Genomic DNA, 17,863 nt, shown 5'->3' with positions numbered 1-17,863 from the left:
TTGCTTCAAATCCTTGGAGATTCCTTCTAGACTGACCCAAATGGGGCAAACCAAAAAGCCATTTCTGCAGATTTAAATGCTCTGTGTGCCCTTGCAGCAAATCCCCGCCTTGCTCACAACCATATCATCTGCATTTCCCCTGCATTGCGTACGTGCAAAAGCAGCTCAGTCAGATGCTGCATCTCTAACCTTCCAGGCGCTCATATGCCACCTTCCAAGTAATGCAATCAAAACAATCCAGCTAAAAGCATTTCATCTGGCCTAGACTGACATGAATTGTTTCTAATAAAACTAAAGCTCTGTGGGACAACTAATGGGTGCTTATTAGTACAGGCAATGGACTATTCAATCAACCATACAGGGAAACTAATGGGGATTGATGGCCAAAATACAAGATGAGGACTTACCTCTTTAAATAAATAGCTGATGGGCTGATGATTGGATTAATCTTAGGTTTCTATGGACAAAGTTTAGACCTAGCTAATAAAGAGAAAAACAAAACATGTGGAAAATAGCATCACTAGGTCCCTGGAGGTTTTAATGTTATTGCTTTTGCAGCCGGGGCAGCAGGTGGGATTCCGGAGACACCCATCTTTCCAAACAGCACTGGTTTGGGAGAGGGTTAGCAGGTGGTGTAACCCAGATGATGCAAAAAAAAATCACACAGCAGCTGGAAAACCTCTCCCAGCTTCTTTAGGTCTCTGGTTCTTCTGTTCTTGTCCACTTGAGACAGCCCTGGGAGCCACTACCACAATCTTTGCATGGGAATCATGAGCAGCAGGCTCTGGAGATGCGCCAGCACACAGCGTGCGGCGGAAGGCAAGCTGTAACCTTGCTTCATTTCAGAAGTCAAAGCCTGATGTGTGCAGTCTGCAAGTGGGGCAATACCCCCTGTCCAGGCACTACTTTTAATTTGCTTTCTGTGCTGCCGTAGTTCGCACCAGACCTCAGAGCTTGGTCGATTCCCTTCAACTCAGACATCCCACACCTAACCTGGGAAGTCCCTAAGCACAACGGAGGCTGCAGAGCATACCACGAACACCCTGCAGGCCTCTCTTCTGCTTTATTCTTTGAGCATCACCCTCCTCTTTTGCTGGGGAGAGGGTTCAGGTCTGGGTGAACCTTTGCACTCACTCAGTATGGCCCTTTTTTTTTAGCCACCTTGCAGAAAATCCCACCTATTCCCACTTAATCTCCTCCCTTCAGCAGAGGTTTCCCACGATTTTTCCAAAACCCACAGTTTTTCTACTGTTGTCCTTGAGCTGATGGAGGAATGGAGTGATTTGCAGAGCTGAAGGAAGGACACGTGCGCCTCCGGAGCTTGCAAGTCACTCTTCCCTGCAGCAAACCATTCCTTGATCTCCACCCTCCCATTTCCTTCCCTTTGAAAGGCCTCCGACCGGATCACAGATGGCAATTCCTATGTGACAGATCCTAATGTCATTATTGACGACCAACCAGATGTCCAGGGAGACATATTGCTCCTTTTAGCCCAAAATTCATCAAGAGCCTCACCTTTGTAGTTTAGGGTGAGTGTAAGGCTATCTTCATGGGAAGGCGGGGCAGGGGGGGGCACACTTTTTTTCCCCTCTTGCCTCATTTTTGCTTTCCCTTTGAGGAAGGGAGAGCTCTGCACAGCATGGCTGGGAGCGACTGAACCTGACACCAACGGGGTCCTCTTTTGAATAGTAATGTTATTAAACTGCTACGAAAATCTCTCTTGAACTTTACGAGGACATGGGAAGGGATATGGTTTGTATGTTACGGTATGTGTGAGCCCCGAGCCACTATAGCATGCTGCTGCTGCTCCTTTCTGCCTCTTAGGTACCTAATTCCTAGTCAAGAGAAAGAAATAATTCCTATTTTGGGTTGCGGAGCAATCCTGACTCCTAATGTATCACTTTTTCTCCCTGTACTGACAATACCTGACCGCTCTCAGTTGGATGTAAATCAGCTCTAATACTTGCAGGCACTGATTATGACAGTGCGAAACTGCTCAGAGAGAGACTCAATCGACGCAATCACCCAGCAAGTTTTTCTTTAAATCACACAAATGCAGTTGTTGTGAAGGTGCAGACTACTGACCCGGCTCATTTTGTCTTTGCCCGACAGCTAAATACAGCATGTTTTTCCTGTAGATTAAGTGCCGTATAGCTCTCCTGCTATAGGGCATGGCAGTGTGATAAAAAGGAAACTACACAGGATCAGCTGTAAGTGGAAGATGCGGTGCGGACCACGCTAGTTAGCACCAGGTGAAAAACCACAGGTGACTTGTTTCAACTAATATTTTAAAGCAAGAGCTCTCATGCTCGTTATCTCTCTTGGAGACAGCGAAAAAATCCCAACAGCCTTTGTGGCGGTGAAGACAAAGCTTTGCTCAGTGGGAGATGTCCTATATGGCATAATGTATGCCGGGAGCACTCCTGTTGTTTTATGGGCCCAGTTAGTGTGAAGTGCAAAACAGGCTAGGGGCTGAAGCTGCATTATTCATGGAGGAGCTTAAATATTTCAGTGCGAGGCTGAGGTGGGGAACAACATAACGATAGCGTATTGTCCTCTTTCTTCCCCTAAAACCATTGTTTGTGTTTAAGAAGGCAAGAGAGGACTATTCTTATCCTTTAAACATAATGCCGTGCACTGACGCATCCCAGGGAAAAGCAGGATAACAATGGGGCAAACCCCTCCGCCCCTCCGAGGGAGAGGGAATCGCCCCGTCACTCCCTGGCTCCCGAAGGAAATACCAGTCTTGTCTTTGGAACAACTCAGCGCCTGGCATTTATTTTTGGAGATGATTCATCGGTTCTGCTGTGCTTGAAGGGGACAAATCAGCAGGTGGGTGTACAGACAAGGAAAGTTTCTTGCAGTTTCCCCTCCGAAGCAGCAGACATTTCCATACCGCTCTTTGATAAAGCTCCTGTGCATGACTCATTTGATCAGAGGCAACCGCTGGCTCGCACCAGGGCGGCGGGAAGCTGCGTTATAACCCTACGTTGCAGTATTTGGGGCAATGTGGTCACAGCAGCAAAGGGACGAGGCAGGTGAGCAGGCAGAGCTGCCTGGCCTGGCCCAGCTGCCCAGAGCTGCCCGCTCGGTCCCCCTGTGCAGATGCACTGCTGCCATCAGCCGGCAAATGGAAACCAGCACAGGGCACGATCCCCTCCCCGGTACGAGGAGACCTAAAGCAAGTACAACACACGCCGCTTAACACGCCAAACCCTCCTTTTGCTGTTTTCACTCCAAAGAGGCATCTTTTGTCACAAGAAAAGAGCAACGCAGCAGATGGGATGCTCAGACGCAGGGGAAGGCTGGGCCTCTCCAAGCAAAACTTGCCTTTAAGTGCTGCTTTATCCTCTCCAATGCCACAAAGCCGAGAATTGCAGAAGCATAAGGCTGGAGCGAGGGTGTGGACAGGGGTGTCTGGGTCCTGGGTTGGGTATGGTGGAGCTCAGCAGAAGCGGGATTGCTCAGGCAGCTCCCTACATACTCTTCACACAGTGCTGAAGTAGCGCCATAGATATGCACCCCACTCAGTATAGAGATTAAACAGTCCTGAGAAGCAAGAAGGTTCATCCACCATCATCCAGTTCATGGATCTTGCTTTTAGAATTTTTTATGTCATTCACATTCTAATTTCCAGTTCCCTTCCTCTGCCACCTTGTGTGGAGGCCCCCAGGTCCCCACTGCCCCCAGGAGCTGACAGCACCGAGCTGCTCCTCGCACAGCCTCGTGCCACGTGAAATTGCATCTACGCAGCGGTTCCCTGACCTCCTGCTGGGCAGGTTGCTGCCAATCTCACAGCTCATTGCTTGCCCTCACCTCTAAAGCAAAAGGCTTCGTGGCCTTCCTGCAATACACATCTGTCATATGCTGGTTTGAATCATGAAAAAATGTATAAAAGAGGATGACAGGTGTTTAAAAGGAAAGCAAAATCTGGTTGCAAAAAAGTGCACACCTCCCACCACTGACTGTGCTGAGACATTCAGGTCCAAATGGAGCCAGTCCAGGCTGCTCTTCTGGGCTCAGAAACGCAGTTTTTAGGTGCAGAGTCCCCTAGCAGGCAGCCTGGATCTTGCTATTTATCCCTACAGCTCTAGTCTGGCATTGAGAGTCTCATGCAGAGTGGGGGTTGGCCAAACCTCAGATAACCAGTTATTTCAGATAACGTTATTTTGGCCAGAGCTACATGAGATTCCAGACCTTTCTCACTTGTGTTTCCCTTTCTGCTGAACACCCCACAAAGATAAGTCTTGGCAGCTCTCTCTTGTACTAGACAAAACAGAACCAGCTCCCCCGATCTGACTGAAGTGCAACAAAAACCCTGTTTCTGCTTTCTGCAATCATCAGAAAGAAACTCAAGTGACTTCCCCAACAGTAAGAAACCCCAAGCTTTTCAGTTCTCGTATTTAATTTGTTTCTTTCCCATATGCCTTACAATAACCCTTGGTAAGTGCTTGCCGTGAGCTCAGTTTATTTGTGACCTGGTACATGAGCTGCAGAACTTTCCCTTTGGAATCAGCCCTCTGAGGCGGGGAGACATAGGGCCTCAAATATTTCTGAGATAATGGCCCTTCATGATTTGCGTCAGGGTCATGGAAAAACACTACGAAAAAACAACCTTGGGGTAGTACACAACATCCTCTGCTTGGGGCGTCGGGCAGTGTCGCATTTGGAGGACAGGCAGGGTGGCCGTGAGCCCCCTTTGCAATGCCCAGCCCTGGGGCTGCAAAGCTGCATTTCCCACAGGGGCACTTGCAGCATCCAGGGTCTCCTGGGCATAGACAAGCCCTTGTCACCTCTCTTTGCCTCGGCTGCAGCAGGAGCGGGTGATGGAACAGCATTTATGGTTATTCCTATGTTGCCAACAGTAGGCTGGAGGGGCAAGTTAGGCAAGCTTCAAAGCAGCTTGGTGTCACTGTATGCCGCCAGCCGTTTTAATCAGCAAGGGAATCTGGCCCATAACAACCACTGTCACCTCGCGCCATAGCGTGGCAATACTAGTCTAAAGAGCAATTTACAGAGCTGCCTATCATGCCAACGAAGATGTCAGAGCAGTGCTTTGCCAGGAGATGTTGCTGCCTCCAGGAGAGCTGTTGCATATCCATGGGTCTCTTCTTACAGGACTGATAACGAGTACTCTGAAGCCTTCTCTTTTGTCCAGATTACCTGACAAATAACAGGCATTTTTGAGAAGATGAAGGAGAACACAGAGACTGCAGTGCAAGGCTGGGCATGACCCGCACACGTCCCATGCCAGAGCACACAGGTTCCTCCAGCAAGAGCGTTCCCCAGAGCCAAATCCCGATGCAGCCCCTGTGCTGCCCTGGGGATGTGCACTCTGGCTGGCTACATGCAGGATCGCATCACGTATCTCCTTGGAAAAGCTGCAAAGTTGTCATTTGGGAACAAGGGAAGAAGCAATAGGTCCCTCCTTTGCTGCAGGTGTTTGGCGGAGGGTGACAGTGGCCCTGCAGACCTGTGCTCTCCTTGTGCTCACCAAGCAGGTGCAGTGCAGGCATCAGGGGCGCTGCCTCCCCCAGCCCCTGCCAAAGCTAACCCGGAGGCTTCACTCCTGACCTGGCTTGGATTGGAGCCTGTGACCTGGAGGTGAACTGCTCTATATCCCATATCCAGTCTCCCACCGAGTTTATTTTCTAGTGTGTCAGATCAAAGACTGCTGTAAGGAGCAAATCTATCAAAGGCTCAGCACCCTAAGATAGACCCAGCTCACTTTTATGTTCACTTTTAACAAGCATGCTCCTTCCTATTGTTTAGCAATTGCTTTAAAACGGATAATTTTCAGATTTCCCTATTAATGGGAAAAATCAGGCTATCATAAATCTTAAAATGCGCTACTATCTGCACACTGCATGGATCACATTAGGGAAAAACTAATCTGTGGAGCAAAGCTATTACAGAGTGACCATGTCTTGGCTCAGCAGCTGGTTTTAATTTCAGCACAAGAACCCCTCTGCTTCCCAGCAATGCCCCCAGCCCTGCTCTTCCCACCGCTCCTCTGTAAAAGCCACAAAACTCCAGCGTCGGCCTCGCACGTCACACGCTACAGCAATTCAAATCAGGAGAACCCACATGTCTGAGACAATGAATGCCGGCTCACTACGGCATCTGCCTTGCCTTTCTGGACACTGTAAGCCCAGCTCGCTTCACACGTGCTTTTTAGTGAAAACTATACTCACTTCAGTGGAGCTGTTCCTGAATTTCACCCAAATAACTCAAAAGGGCTGCCTGATCATAGGCATAAGCCATCAGAAAGCTCTGGAAAATTGCCATCTAGTAGTAATTAACTGACAGCACTGTGTATCCTCTGATGCGTCTGGATTAAGTGAACACTTCCTTTATTTTCCCTACGTAGTGACCCACACAAAGCTGAACGTGGACTAAAATGACTGGTGGACACGCCACATTTCAAGTCCTGATATCTTTCTTACTGAACAAAGAGCAAAAGAGTAAGGGAACATGGGCCAAAAGGTAAGGGACAGTCTTGTGATTAGAGCAGCAAACTGGCATTCGGGAAATTCGAGGTGAGATTCTGGCCCTCTCCCCCAAAAAGGCTTGGAATCAACTGCAGCCTTGAGGACTAATCTGGGTTTTGCTACAGATCATGAGTGGCTTTGGGTGAACTGCTTAACCAGCCTCATTTCCCACTCCCCATGCTAGCTGGGATACCCGTGCCCGTTTTGCTGCGATGTTGCATGAATTATCTGGTATTAGGGAAGCTCTTAAATCCATGTAACTCACATGCAACAATTAAATTGGGTCCTGCTTTTAGATTAGAACTACAGTCATTCAGAGCTGACCACGTTTTGTTTTGATTTTCTTCTGACTACACAAATTCATCGAGGCAAGTGACAGAGAAATATGATTCATCACGTTCATATGACTATTTCCAAAACAGTTCTTACTTTTATCTGAGCAATTGGAAAATGTTAAAGGCAAGACTATTTTACCCAGCTGACTTAAGAAGGTTGTTTTATTCCATATTTCTGTTTTCAATAAATCTCTCAGGACAAAAACATCCCCTGCATCATATATACGTAAAGGACAAAAAGGTGTTAAATCCTAAGGGGGGTGGGGGGGTGGGGACGAGAGATAAATAGTTTACTTCTATTATCTTTACCATATGTTCTATTCCAACTGGACACACATAAACAGCATGTAATCTTCAAGCTCGGCTTTAGACTCTTTGAAGTGACCTGACCATACTACTGATTTATTTCAAACTAACCTTTCTCTTTGAACCCTAGGTCAAGGTTAATTCTATAATAAAACATACCTTATACAGCTGGCTTTTCCAGTGGTGCTAGCAAGTAACGAACCCCTCCATCATAAGCATTTGTTTCACTGAGTGTAGTATTGTATTTCTATTTTCCCTTCCCTACATTAATTTCCTTCACAGACCCTAGTTAAGGGGAAAAAAAATCTCTTTTCCGGTCCATGAGATCAATTTTAAATACACTGGAATTAAATGAAGACATTTAAACCACATTGCTCTGCTGAAATGCATCCACCAACACCAGAAACTATTTTTATTACAGCCTATGTTAAATAAGCAGATCTTCAATTTCATAAGAAGCTGTACAGCTACGTTATTCAAACTCCTCCACTGGCAATGAACCTGTCGGAACCTTTTACAAAACCATCTTTGCACTGAACCATAACAAACCACCGAGCATAGCTTTTCTACCTAGGATAATAAAATTGGAAAAGGGAAATACGTTTGAAGGGCACATCTCAAAAAAAACCAGAGAGCTCCTTGCAAGTGCCCCCAGCCAGTCTTGCCTGCCTGTAGGTATCGAAGGGTAGAAGCGCTCCAAGCAGGGGTGCAAAAGTGCACGAGCTAGCTTGGCGGAGTGGGGTGCAGTCGTTAAGAGATGCTGAGGTGTACACCATATTATTCAAAGGCTGCTCATCGGGTTGTTTTTAAGAGGACTGGAAAGATGCTTTTGAATCTCAGCCTCCAGCCCACGGCACATACTCGCAGCACTTAATTAAAAAGCAGCAACGCGCAAGCTAAAACAGCAGCTGTTACGTATCTCTTCTGACTCCAAAGCCTTGCCAACACAGTGCCTGCTAGAGCTGTCGGGAGAGGGATGAGATGAGATCACCTGGGTTTGGGGCTTCTGCGAGGCACAGGCTGGAAGACCTTACCTGCTGTAGCCAAAAGGAAGGGGGAATTGTGCTTCCCCTCCAAATGAACGATGACTATATCCTGGCTTATCCTCACATATTTTGCAGGCCCAAGTCTACAGCGGGTTGATGTTCAGCACCACCAGCACACAAAGGTGCGTGCACCTCCCTTAAAACCGGCACCAAAAGCTTTCAGTACTTATCTCTGGCTTAGAGGCCGCTTTGTAAAACAGGGTTTTAGTCTGGTGTTAGATGAGTTTGACCAGACAGCGCTCGGTCAGCATCGATACAGCAAACTTGTTATCTCATCAATATCTGTCATTGCCTAACTCAGCTGAGCTTGCCATAATGGAAGCGCCATCCATTTGAAATCCCAAAGGTAGGCATCAGTTTTGGATCAATGCTCTCAGAATCTCCATTAACTATTATGATGCCAGGGATGCTTCAGATCTATTTTGGGTTAATTCCTTCATGCCAGGATGAGTCAACAAAAGGCCTTCACTTCACTCGGGGAGACTCCCTTATGGTAATACAACAGTGGTGGCACGGTGAGCCCAGCATCTCCAGAAGTGATGTGGTTCCAAGGAAACCCTTTTCCCTCCAGCTCTCACATCCCATTTCACCACACTGTCCTTCTCTTCTAGCTTCTCCTCGGTGATTATTGCCCATCCCCACTCCTTAACCGCACGCCAGGACACCCGCTCCCCACAGCAGAGCCCCAGTTGCCAATGCCATATATGTCCTGCCCTCCGCACCATACCGTGCCCCAAAACCACGGCCCAGGCACGCTGTGAGATAAGAGGCGCAGCATGCTGCCTGTCACATAGAAGTCCTGAACAGGAGGCCACACACCTTTTGCTACATGCCAGGGATATCAGAAGTACTCTTCCTCTCTTCTCTACCACAATAAGTGGTGTTTTAAACGAGGACAGTGGAATTATACCAATTTAAGAGCTCAAAATAGCAATGCAAAATTCCACCCAAAGGTGCTAAAAGAGACATGCCTACCATTTTCTAATACTATTCTTTAACATCGCTGAAAATTATTACATCTAATGATTTATTAGTGACTGAAATCAGCCAATTAGATTTTCAAAGGGATTGCCCTGAACAATTTAATATAATGCAAGATAATAAACAAGTCCTGAGCTCAATCACTGAACAATGTCACTAACAGCCTGTCAGAGATATCAGATATTTACAGCAGATTAAGGCACCACATCAGATAAAGTAAAATACATCATCTCAAGGATATAGAAATATGGAAAGGAATCTCTCTGGCTGCATTTCAAGCCCAAGCAATTTACATAACTCCTGAAAAAAGCTTTGTGTGGTGCCAGACCTCTTCTTACCAGTGGCTCATCCATGCTGCGGTGTGCAGGAGATCCTCTGGACCCAGCGCAGCATGGCTGCTACCCAATCTAAGAAAGCCAAGAGCACAGAATACAGCGGGGAACTGGAAACATGCTGGCTGTGACACTCGGACAAAGCTCTGTTGGTGTGAGAAGTTCCACAAAGAGCTGACAAAATCTAGATTTCGAGGTTTCATCCAAAACCTGCACAATAATAATCCATTACCAATATGTCAGGAAGGAAAAAAATAGCATGGACTTCACAGGCTGGATAACATTTTAAAGATAAGAACATGTACAGTTATCTAGTAAATTGGGAAACGTAAACCAAAGGTGCCTTTAAATCATTTTGTCTACATGTTGCCATTAAATATGTCAGACCCAAGCAAGTATGCGTGCTGTCTGAGAATTGATGGCTTCGTATTGCAGGCTTGTTCATGCAGCTGTTATTGAAAGATGCATTTTTGATAAAACTGTAAAAAGCGTGTAAACAAACCTACAACTCGATTCAATTTATATACCCCGTCGTGAAATAATTTTCACTTTAATGTAACGGTGCCCAGCCTATGATCTGTTCAGTTCTATCCAGAATTATGAAAGCTTCTTACGCTCCCAAGCCATTCAAGTGGGTGAGTAAGAATATGAACTTTGCACTTAGCAATGAAGTTCACATTTTATTTGCCTTGATACCAGTTCCCCATTAGATGATATTTAATACAGCTGGTGTCCTGTTCATATGATTAAGGCTGCAAATTACAGCTCAGAAAAGGAGCAAGAGCATCTTTGGAGATCCAGTTGCAGGATGAGAGCCCAATAACAGGTATCCACAAGCGACCTGAACATTTTCCTGAGCATCTGATATAGTCTACATGTGCGGTGCCAGTATCAGTTACTCCATGGACATGTACAATATCCCTCCTGAATGAAGAAACCAGGAGAGGTGTTAGAAGACATCTAATATGGCTATACATTTCCTAAATCGGTCAGTCTAAGTAACTTGCACTCAGAAGACAGAGTTTGGGTTGAGAAGACCTCCACCCTGCCGATGGTGACTTCTAATACATCTTGGAACTGGAGAGATGCCTCAGAGCGCTAACACTGTGCCAGTATTTCAGAGGGGAAGATTAAGCCCCAATCTCAGGCGACATTGTGTAAGAGGTTCAATTAAAAAGTAAATTCCTCTCCCTCAATTCTGCAACGTCAGCCTGCGGGAGATGACCCAAACAACCCTGGATTCATTCTTCAAGTCTACAAGCTTGGCTGATAAAGGGAACTGCTAAGGAGTAATGGCATCTATGGGCTTTTGACATTTCACATAACAGTTTGTGAAAATCAGCTACGTAACACCAAATTTTACACAAAAAGCAGTCTCGCCGGATGAGAAGGCTAATCCAGTCTCCTTGGAGTAGCCATTCTGGCTACTCAGATGCTGTTTCGCATGAATGCAATGCCCAAGCTGGGAGTTTGCATCTGTTGTGCCCCAGCAGCCGGGGCCAGGGGCATGGGACCCTCCTGAGGCTGTGCAAGGGGCAGGGCACGAGCCGTCTGACAGGGCCATGGGGCACCTCACGTCCCAGCACGCTGCCCCGCCTCGGAGTCACGGTGCACTGGTGTTGGACTGCTGGGCTTCCCCTCCATGTTCTCCCTGCCCCACCGGCCACCAACTTGTCCCGGTCTCCTGCTGAGGAGAAGGCGCCATTTCCCCCCTGTACCCCTCCCCAGGTCTCTACCCGAGGGAGAGGCGCCATTCCCCCCCGTACTCCTCTACAGGTCTCTATGTGAGGAGAAGATACCATCTCCCCCCGTACCCGTCTCCAGGTCTCTACCAGAGGGGAAGGGGCCATTCCCCCCGGCCCCCTCCCGCTCTCCACCCGAGGGGAAGGCGCCATTTCCCCGAGGCCTCCCTCCTGCCCGTCCCCGGGGAACGGGCGCAGCCGCGGCCCCAGGGGCCCGGCCATGCGGGACAGGAGAGCCCCGCCGCGGGCGGACCGAGGCGCCGGGGCGGGCGGAGCCGGCGGGGCGGGGCGGAGCGGCGGGACCAGGCCGCGGCCCCGGCGGAAGGGGCGACGCCGGCCGGGCGGGATCTGTCGCTTGCCTGGAGCGGCAGCCCCCGCCGGGCATGCCACCGCCCGGCCCCGGCCCCGCGGCCACCCGCGTCAGGGAGGCGGCGGGGAGGGACCCGCTGGCCGCCGACCTGCGGTGCAGCCTCTTCGCCGCCGCGCTGCAGAGCTACAAGCGCGACTCGGCGCTGAGGCCCTTCCCGGGCCGCTACGCGGGCAGCGACACCAAGGACTTCGAGGGGCTGGTGAGTGCGGGCGCCCCCGGCCCGGGGGCCTGCATCCGAACCGGGACGCGGGGTTCTGCCTCTGGAGCGAGAAAACTGCCTTGTGAAAGGGCGAGCGGGACGTGGGAGCCCAGGCCGAGGCGCCTGCGCTGTTGTGGGGGGGCAGCAGGCGGGGTTGCCCTCCGAGGTGGGGGCAGCCGCACCTCAGGGGCACGAATAAAGCGGGGGTGAGTCGTTTATCCAGTCAGGCAATCCAGGTTTTAAAGTACATTTGGGATTCTGACCAATAAACCCGTGCTTGGAAACTTCCAAATCCAGCGCTGGGATCTGAAGCGTTAGACGAGCTTGCCCTACGTGAAATTGAAATGAATTTTGAAGGGTTTGTGTTTTACACGGCCCCCGTGTCTATCCCTCTGCAGATACTGCATTGTGGCGGCTTGTTTTCTTTCAGGACCTGAGCTTGTTTGATTATTCTTGTATGTACCTTGCAGATATTCTTCGTAAATATAAATATTTATAACTTGTCTGGTATTTGCTTTTAGAACAAGTGAGAAACTTTCCCACAGACTGGATACAAATGTTTATATCTCAGAGCAGAAACTGATTTTGAGTTTACAACCTACTAGGGTGAAATATTGTTTTGTTTTCACTAGAGGTCTCTGTTTAATCATAATGAAAAGAAGGACCTTGTACTAAATGCCTGTCTTGTTAGCTTGCAGATACCAACGCTCTACCAAGCCTGAAAGAACTTCTGGAGTCTGTTCCAAACACAGAGAAAAGGACCTGGGATTTGTTTAGTTGGATTTTATCATCTAAGGTCTTCATGATACAAAGTACTAAGAAACAGGAGGTAAGTTTTGAATTATGAAAGTCTGATTAGAATTTGTCTTTTCAGGCAACCTTATGCTTCAGAAAGTATTTCCTCCTGCAAGAAGTTAGTTGGTTATTGTGAGACCTTGACAGTTCAATGTGAATGCATCTTTTTTCTGTATATAGAGTGGGATTTTCAGGAACACTACTTGGAAAACATAATTATCACAGTCAGTAGTTGATGATGGGCAGTGATTGGACTTGGTTACTCCCATTAACGTAGCACATACCTGCATGTTCTAGACCAACTCTTGGAGCTAGGGGCTGCTTCTCACTGCGAAAGACAACTTTGTGCTTCTGCATACTGCCCCAAAAATGGAAAGGTTCAGAGCCACTGAGGAACTTCTGTAACAGGGATCACAGCAGTTGTAGAGATTAGCAGCAAGACGAAAACAACTTCTGTTTTCACTTTTTTTTTTTCCTCTTCCAAGACCAGCTGACGAATATATCGTCTTAGTAGCCAAAGTGGCATGGTCGAATTGTGATACTGTCCTTTAATCATCAATTAAATAATAATCACAATTCGGGGTTGGGTTTTTTTTCTAGAAAGAAGAATTGGGATTTAGCTTTGCTGGCAAGGAGTTGCCAGAATTCTCACTGTACATTTACTCCTTCTGAATTGTGACAGTGTTGAATTCTAACACAGAAAGTTTAATCAAAATACATAAAGCAACGTGAAAGACTGAGGGATGGCAAGCAAAATATCCAGTGAGTGTTCTAAACCCATAAACCAACACTCATATTCCTTCCTCTTTTTAAGTATGAGAAGATCCAAGAACTCACAGGGATATCTGGGGCTGCGGTTCCTGCTCCGGACTACCTCTTTGAGATCGTGTATTGCGATCAAATGAATGCCAAGTTTGCCGAGACCAAGGGAGAGCGAGACCTCATCTACGCCTTCCACGGGAGCCGCCTTGAGAACTTCCATTCCATACTGCACAACGGCCTGCACTGCCATTTGAACAGGGTGAGGCTCCTGGCATTGGCACCATTTTCTGTCGGTCACTTGCAGCTAGTGACACTTCTTAAAAATAGGCCCCAAATTCCTTTAGGGATATGAAATGCACTGATGATCTTATACTGCTCTTTTCACTTCAGTGTAGGCCTTTGTGGATAGTTGTGTTGGATTTTTCTAACGCAGCTCAAGGGTAAAAACTGAAAGCAGCACGAAACCCTTTTCTCCAGTGTGACAAATTACAGCTATCCTTTGCTTCTTTGTAAGGAAGTGTAATGCCTCTGAGAACACTGGCCTACCTGACAGGCCGCAGTTGGAGAGTGCCTGTGCACAGAGGAGGAGAGCGGCCCAGACAACGTAGAGATTCTCTCCTTTTGCCTGGCCTCAAGTTTAGATCAACTAAGTTTTAGGTGCTGTTTGCAAATGGAGCCTTCTTTAAATGGCCTGGTTAAGGGAGACATCCCGTAGGATTTGCACCTCTTGTGATTTCAGCAGAAAGGCAGTTGGGACTCCTGACTTGTTGTGTCATCTGTAAAGCAGCTTTGACACAACAGCGGCTTAACTTTCCAGTCAACCTGGACCGTGTTTCCCCCCATTCTTTATGAGTAATGGCTTATCAGGTACAGTGGATTTACTGGATTAATAATTTTAGCCAGGGTGGCAAATCCCCTGATTCAAAGTTATTAAAACAGGTAGATTTGAAAGGAATGCACAGCTGAAAAGTACTGCCCTCTTTTCTAGTAAAGCATGGATTTAAAGGCGAGTAAAGCCTTGTCTTGTTTGTGGAGGTTGGATTATTTGAATGATGGCAGTCTCAGTAAATCAGTGGAGTGCCTCTAACAGCAGTGCAGTCATGTTGATATAAAATACTTACGCTGGCAAACTAAATCCAAATCCGGGAAAGCATGAATCTGTCCACACCAAGGGCAGTGCCAAGAAGCTAATTTGAGGGATGGGAGAGGGCAGCTGCCCCACCCCAAGGAAGTTGTGCCAGGACAAAAACAGTGCATGGACCAGGCCCAACACGGGTCAGAAAAGCCTTTCTTAATTTACCTTCAGAAACAGAACTGCCAGTCTGAAAGTAAAGAACACTGGTATTTTGTCTATAGTTTGTACTACAGGATTTTAGGGGATATTTCTGCTCCGTTTCAGACATCCCTGTTCGGTGAAGGTACCTATCTTACCAGTGACCTGAGCCTGGCTCTCCTTTATAGTCCTCATGGTCTTGGTTGGCAGCAAAGCGCGTTGGGCTCTATCCTTAGCTGTGTAGCTGTTTGCGAGATCATTGACCATCCGGATGTAAAGTGTCAGGTCAAAAAGAAAGGTGAGCCTATTGCAGTAATAACTACGTGTCATTTGTTCCTTACTTAGCACTTCTCACATTTCGGCTTTGTGCATATATGCTGTCACATAAACAGTACAGCGTGTGAAGTGTGGACACCCTTCCGCAGAACCTGGCTGCAGACTCCTTACCCGATTGACCCCTCAACAAACGCACCTCAGCCTTGTTGTCTGTGAAGCTTCTCTTAAAACAGTGTAGTTAAGGGGTGGAAAATATTTTGGTGGCATCATTTGTTTTTCCTAGTTTCAATGGTATGATAAAATAACATTCCATAATGCCTGATCATTTCGTCTGTGATGAATATTAGCAGCTCCTCAAGCACTGTGTGGGAGACCCGCCTCCTCTTCACCCCGGTCTGGGCCATAATGCCATCCATACCATGGATAACTAGGAGCGGTATAGCCTCAAGCAAACTTTTCAGTCTATTCTTGGATGCTAAAGGATTCAGGGGAATACCAAGACTAGATCTTTGGTTATCTCATTCCCACTCTTGTGCATGTGGAGGGTGGGGGGGTGTTGGTTGTTTGCTTTTTTACAGTTGTGCATCTCTTTTTGCTTTTCTGTTCCCCAAAAGACCACTTCTTTTCTCTTCCCATTCAGATTCAGAAGAAATAGACAGAAAAAGAGCAAGAGTTAAGAACAGCGAAGGGGGGGATGTACCACAGAAATACTTCGTTGTCACAAACAATCAGCTTTTACGAGTTAAATACTTGCTAGTATATTCCCAGAAACGGCATAGGAGGTAAGAGTTCAGCTGTGTAGAGTGAGAGGCATGCTCTGACAGCCAGATACACCCATTTCATTTTTGAAAAACAACAGAAAACAAGCAAGAAAGATATGATGCACTGCCAGAATTTGTTTTTAGTCTGTTGCCTGTGAAATAAGGCTTACACCATCATGTTGTCTCTGTCTCACTCTTTGACACCCCCAGGCTCAGCTAAATTTGCCTTTTCACCAGACCTGTGAACACTCGCTATCTTTGAGAGCTCTAATCAGCTGTTTTTGGCAGGAAAGAAAGAGTGAAACATGGATGAGTGCAGCTCTTAGAACTATGGCAGTTTTAACTCTGCCTTTACCTATCCTAAGTGGCAGGATTCACCCAGCTAACCAACATGTGCGTACAGGCCAGGCAGTTACAGCTTCAAACCACAGAGAACGGTGTGAACATGGGGAGAAAGGACAGGACTGTGCATGGAGAATTGGGGAAAAGCTATGGGGAATCAGGCTTTGTTAGTTACAGGGATTGTGGAACAACTTCCTGGTTTTATTGCATTAGCTTAAGCATTGAAAATCACAAAACCTAAGATACTCTTTGCCAAGGTATTCGTGCATCTCTGACAGATTTCATGTACTTCTCCCTTTTCAGGACTTCTAGTCAATCTTCCTGGTTTTACACCCACCGTTTTGCCGTCACGATGATGCTGTACCTACTGCTGCTAATAGTGATTGGGGCCAGCAACTCGCCAACCTTCGTCTACTACTGGCACAGAATGTTTGACTCTGAGAGATGAATTGCCTGAGATGATAAACTGTTATTTTCACCACATGCCTTAATAATAGCCAATCTGCAATGCACTGCATCTGTTCCAGATCTCTGGAATTAGAGGTGCCTGGAGCTTACCAGAATATATTATCCTCATGGCATCTTTCCATTTATTTTTATTTCTGTGTTCCGGTGATTCATGAAGATGCCCAGTACAGCTGAAAAAGATCGCAATGGTGCAGCTTAGCATGAATCAGCTGTTAAGGGTCCATGGGAAAAAGTTATTTAAAACTAATGAAAACTCTGTGGAAACACTCAGGTGTAACTATTTTCTGTCAAACTGAGGTGGTAATATTTGCACAAGTTTGGAAAAGGAGGATTTTTCTGTATGTCAGGCAAAGCGACCTGTAGGGAGTCTTACCAGTTCGTTTTCAGAAACTGAAATTAGTGACGTTTAGCGTGTATCAATGCAGATGGGATCACTTTTAAAACTAACTGGCTTTGGCCAGGAATTTTTATATTTGAGCATAATGATTGTAAGAAAACGACAAGAAATAAAGCAACCAAAATGGAAGAAGTTAATGGTTTCGAGTATGGTTTCCCACCCCACCCCCCTCCAAAACATCAACAAGGTTAGTGCTCTCAGCCATGATCTATCTCGTCCCTGGTTAGTGCGCAGATCAAACTCAGGCCCTTCAGCACCGACACTGAATAAGGATTATTCCTGTCAAACTGCCTTCCACTTGTATTTTCTGCACCAAGAAGAAGGAGGGTGAAGGGTTCCACTTATGCTGCCACCTGGCAGGCTTTTTGGGGTTGGGGCTGCCTGGGTTTGGGGATCTGGTTCATCGTTTTTGCCTGTGTTCAATTGTTTCCAGCCTCCCTTTACAAACAAATGGGCTCGCTACCAGTAACATGCCAACTATTTCCTGAAACGCTTGTAAGAAGTGGAGTAAAATGGCGGCAGAACTGGTAGGGTTGTCATTTATGTCTGTGAACATTTGTAGTACCGTTAACGTCAGGTAGGCTTCGCTTAGGCCTCCACGCGACAACTTGTGCACGATACTGTGTGTTCGTAAGACAGACTGTCCGCACTAAGCTCTCACAAAGAGGTTGAATTTTCTATGCTCAGAATTAAGGCGGTTACACCTTAATTAGGTTACGCCTTAATTAGGTTGGCCTAATGCTGGTGTGTAGAACCTTGGTATCTCTCTGATTCATCTTTTCTAATCTTGAAGAAGGGCATTTTGGGGGGTTGTTTGAACACACACATGTCCACGTGCACAATTTAGTCGTGCAGCATAAACAGGGCAACGCTCTCCCCCTCCCAACCGAGTCCTTTGCATTAGCTGTTGTTACAAAGCGAACTACAACTGCCTGAAACTGAAAAAGGAGCAAAGGACTGTCCTCTGATTAGTGACTGGGCGTGGGG

The 17,863-nt window shown here is 47.0% G+C and overlaps 1 protein-coding gene across 1 annotated transcript; it reads left to right on the top strand.

Moving 5' to 3' along the window:
* The first annotated feature begins 11,429 nt into the window (after positions 1–11,429).
* On the top strand, positions 11,430–17,008 carry PARP16 (poly(ADP-ribose) polymerase family member 16). Its single transcript, XM_075100729.1, has 6 exons — positions 11,430–11,802; positions 12,494–12,631; positions 13,412–13,618; positions 14,759–14,930; positions 15,549–15,690; positions 16,315–17,008. The coding sequence occupies exons 1-6, from the start codon at positions 11,617–11,619 to the stop codon at positions 16,457–16,459; spliced, it is 990 nt and encodes a 329-aa protein (XP_074956830.1). The 5' UTR covers positions 11,430–11,616; the 3' UTR covers positions 16,460–17,008.
* The last annotated feature ends 855 nt before the right edge of the window (positions 17,009–17,863 follow it).

The sequence above is a fragment of the Phalacrocorax aristotelis genome, chromosome 7 (genome assembly GCF_949628215.1).
Source record: "Phalacrocorax aristotelis chromosome 7, bGulAri2.1, whole genome shotgun sequence".
In the NCBI taxonomy this organism is placed as follows: Eukaryota; Metazoa; Chordata; class Aves; order Suliformes; family Phalacrocoracidae; genus Phalacrocorax; species Phalacrocorax aristotelis.
Note: the sequence above shows the minus strand (reverse complement) of the source record. Positions and strands in the feature narration are given on the sequence as shown.

What these genes read in the sequence shown, in the direction of transcription:
- PARP16 (XM_075100729.1), top strand. Translation starts at nt 11,617, where the DNA reads ATGCCACCGCCCGGCCCCGGCCCCGCGGCCACCCGCGTCAGGGAGGCG. An exon ending in TGCACTGCCATTTGAACAGG is followed by an intron (nt 13,619 to 14,758) that starts GTGAGGCTCCTG and finishes GCTCCGTTTCAG; the next exon opens with ACATCCCTGTTCGGTGAAGG. An exon ending in GTGTCAGGTCAAAAAGAAAG is followed by an intron (nt 14,931 to 15,548) that starts GTGAGCCTATTG and finishes CTTCCCATTCAG; the next exon opens with ATTCAGAAGAAATAGACAGA.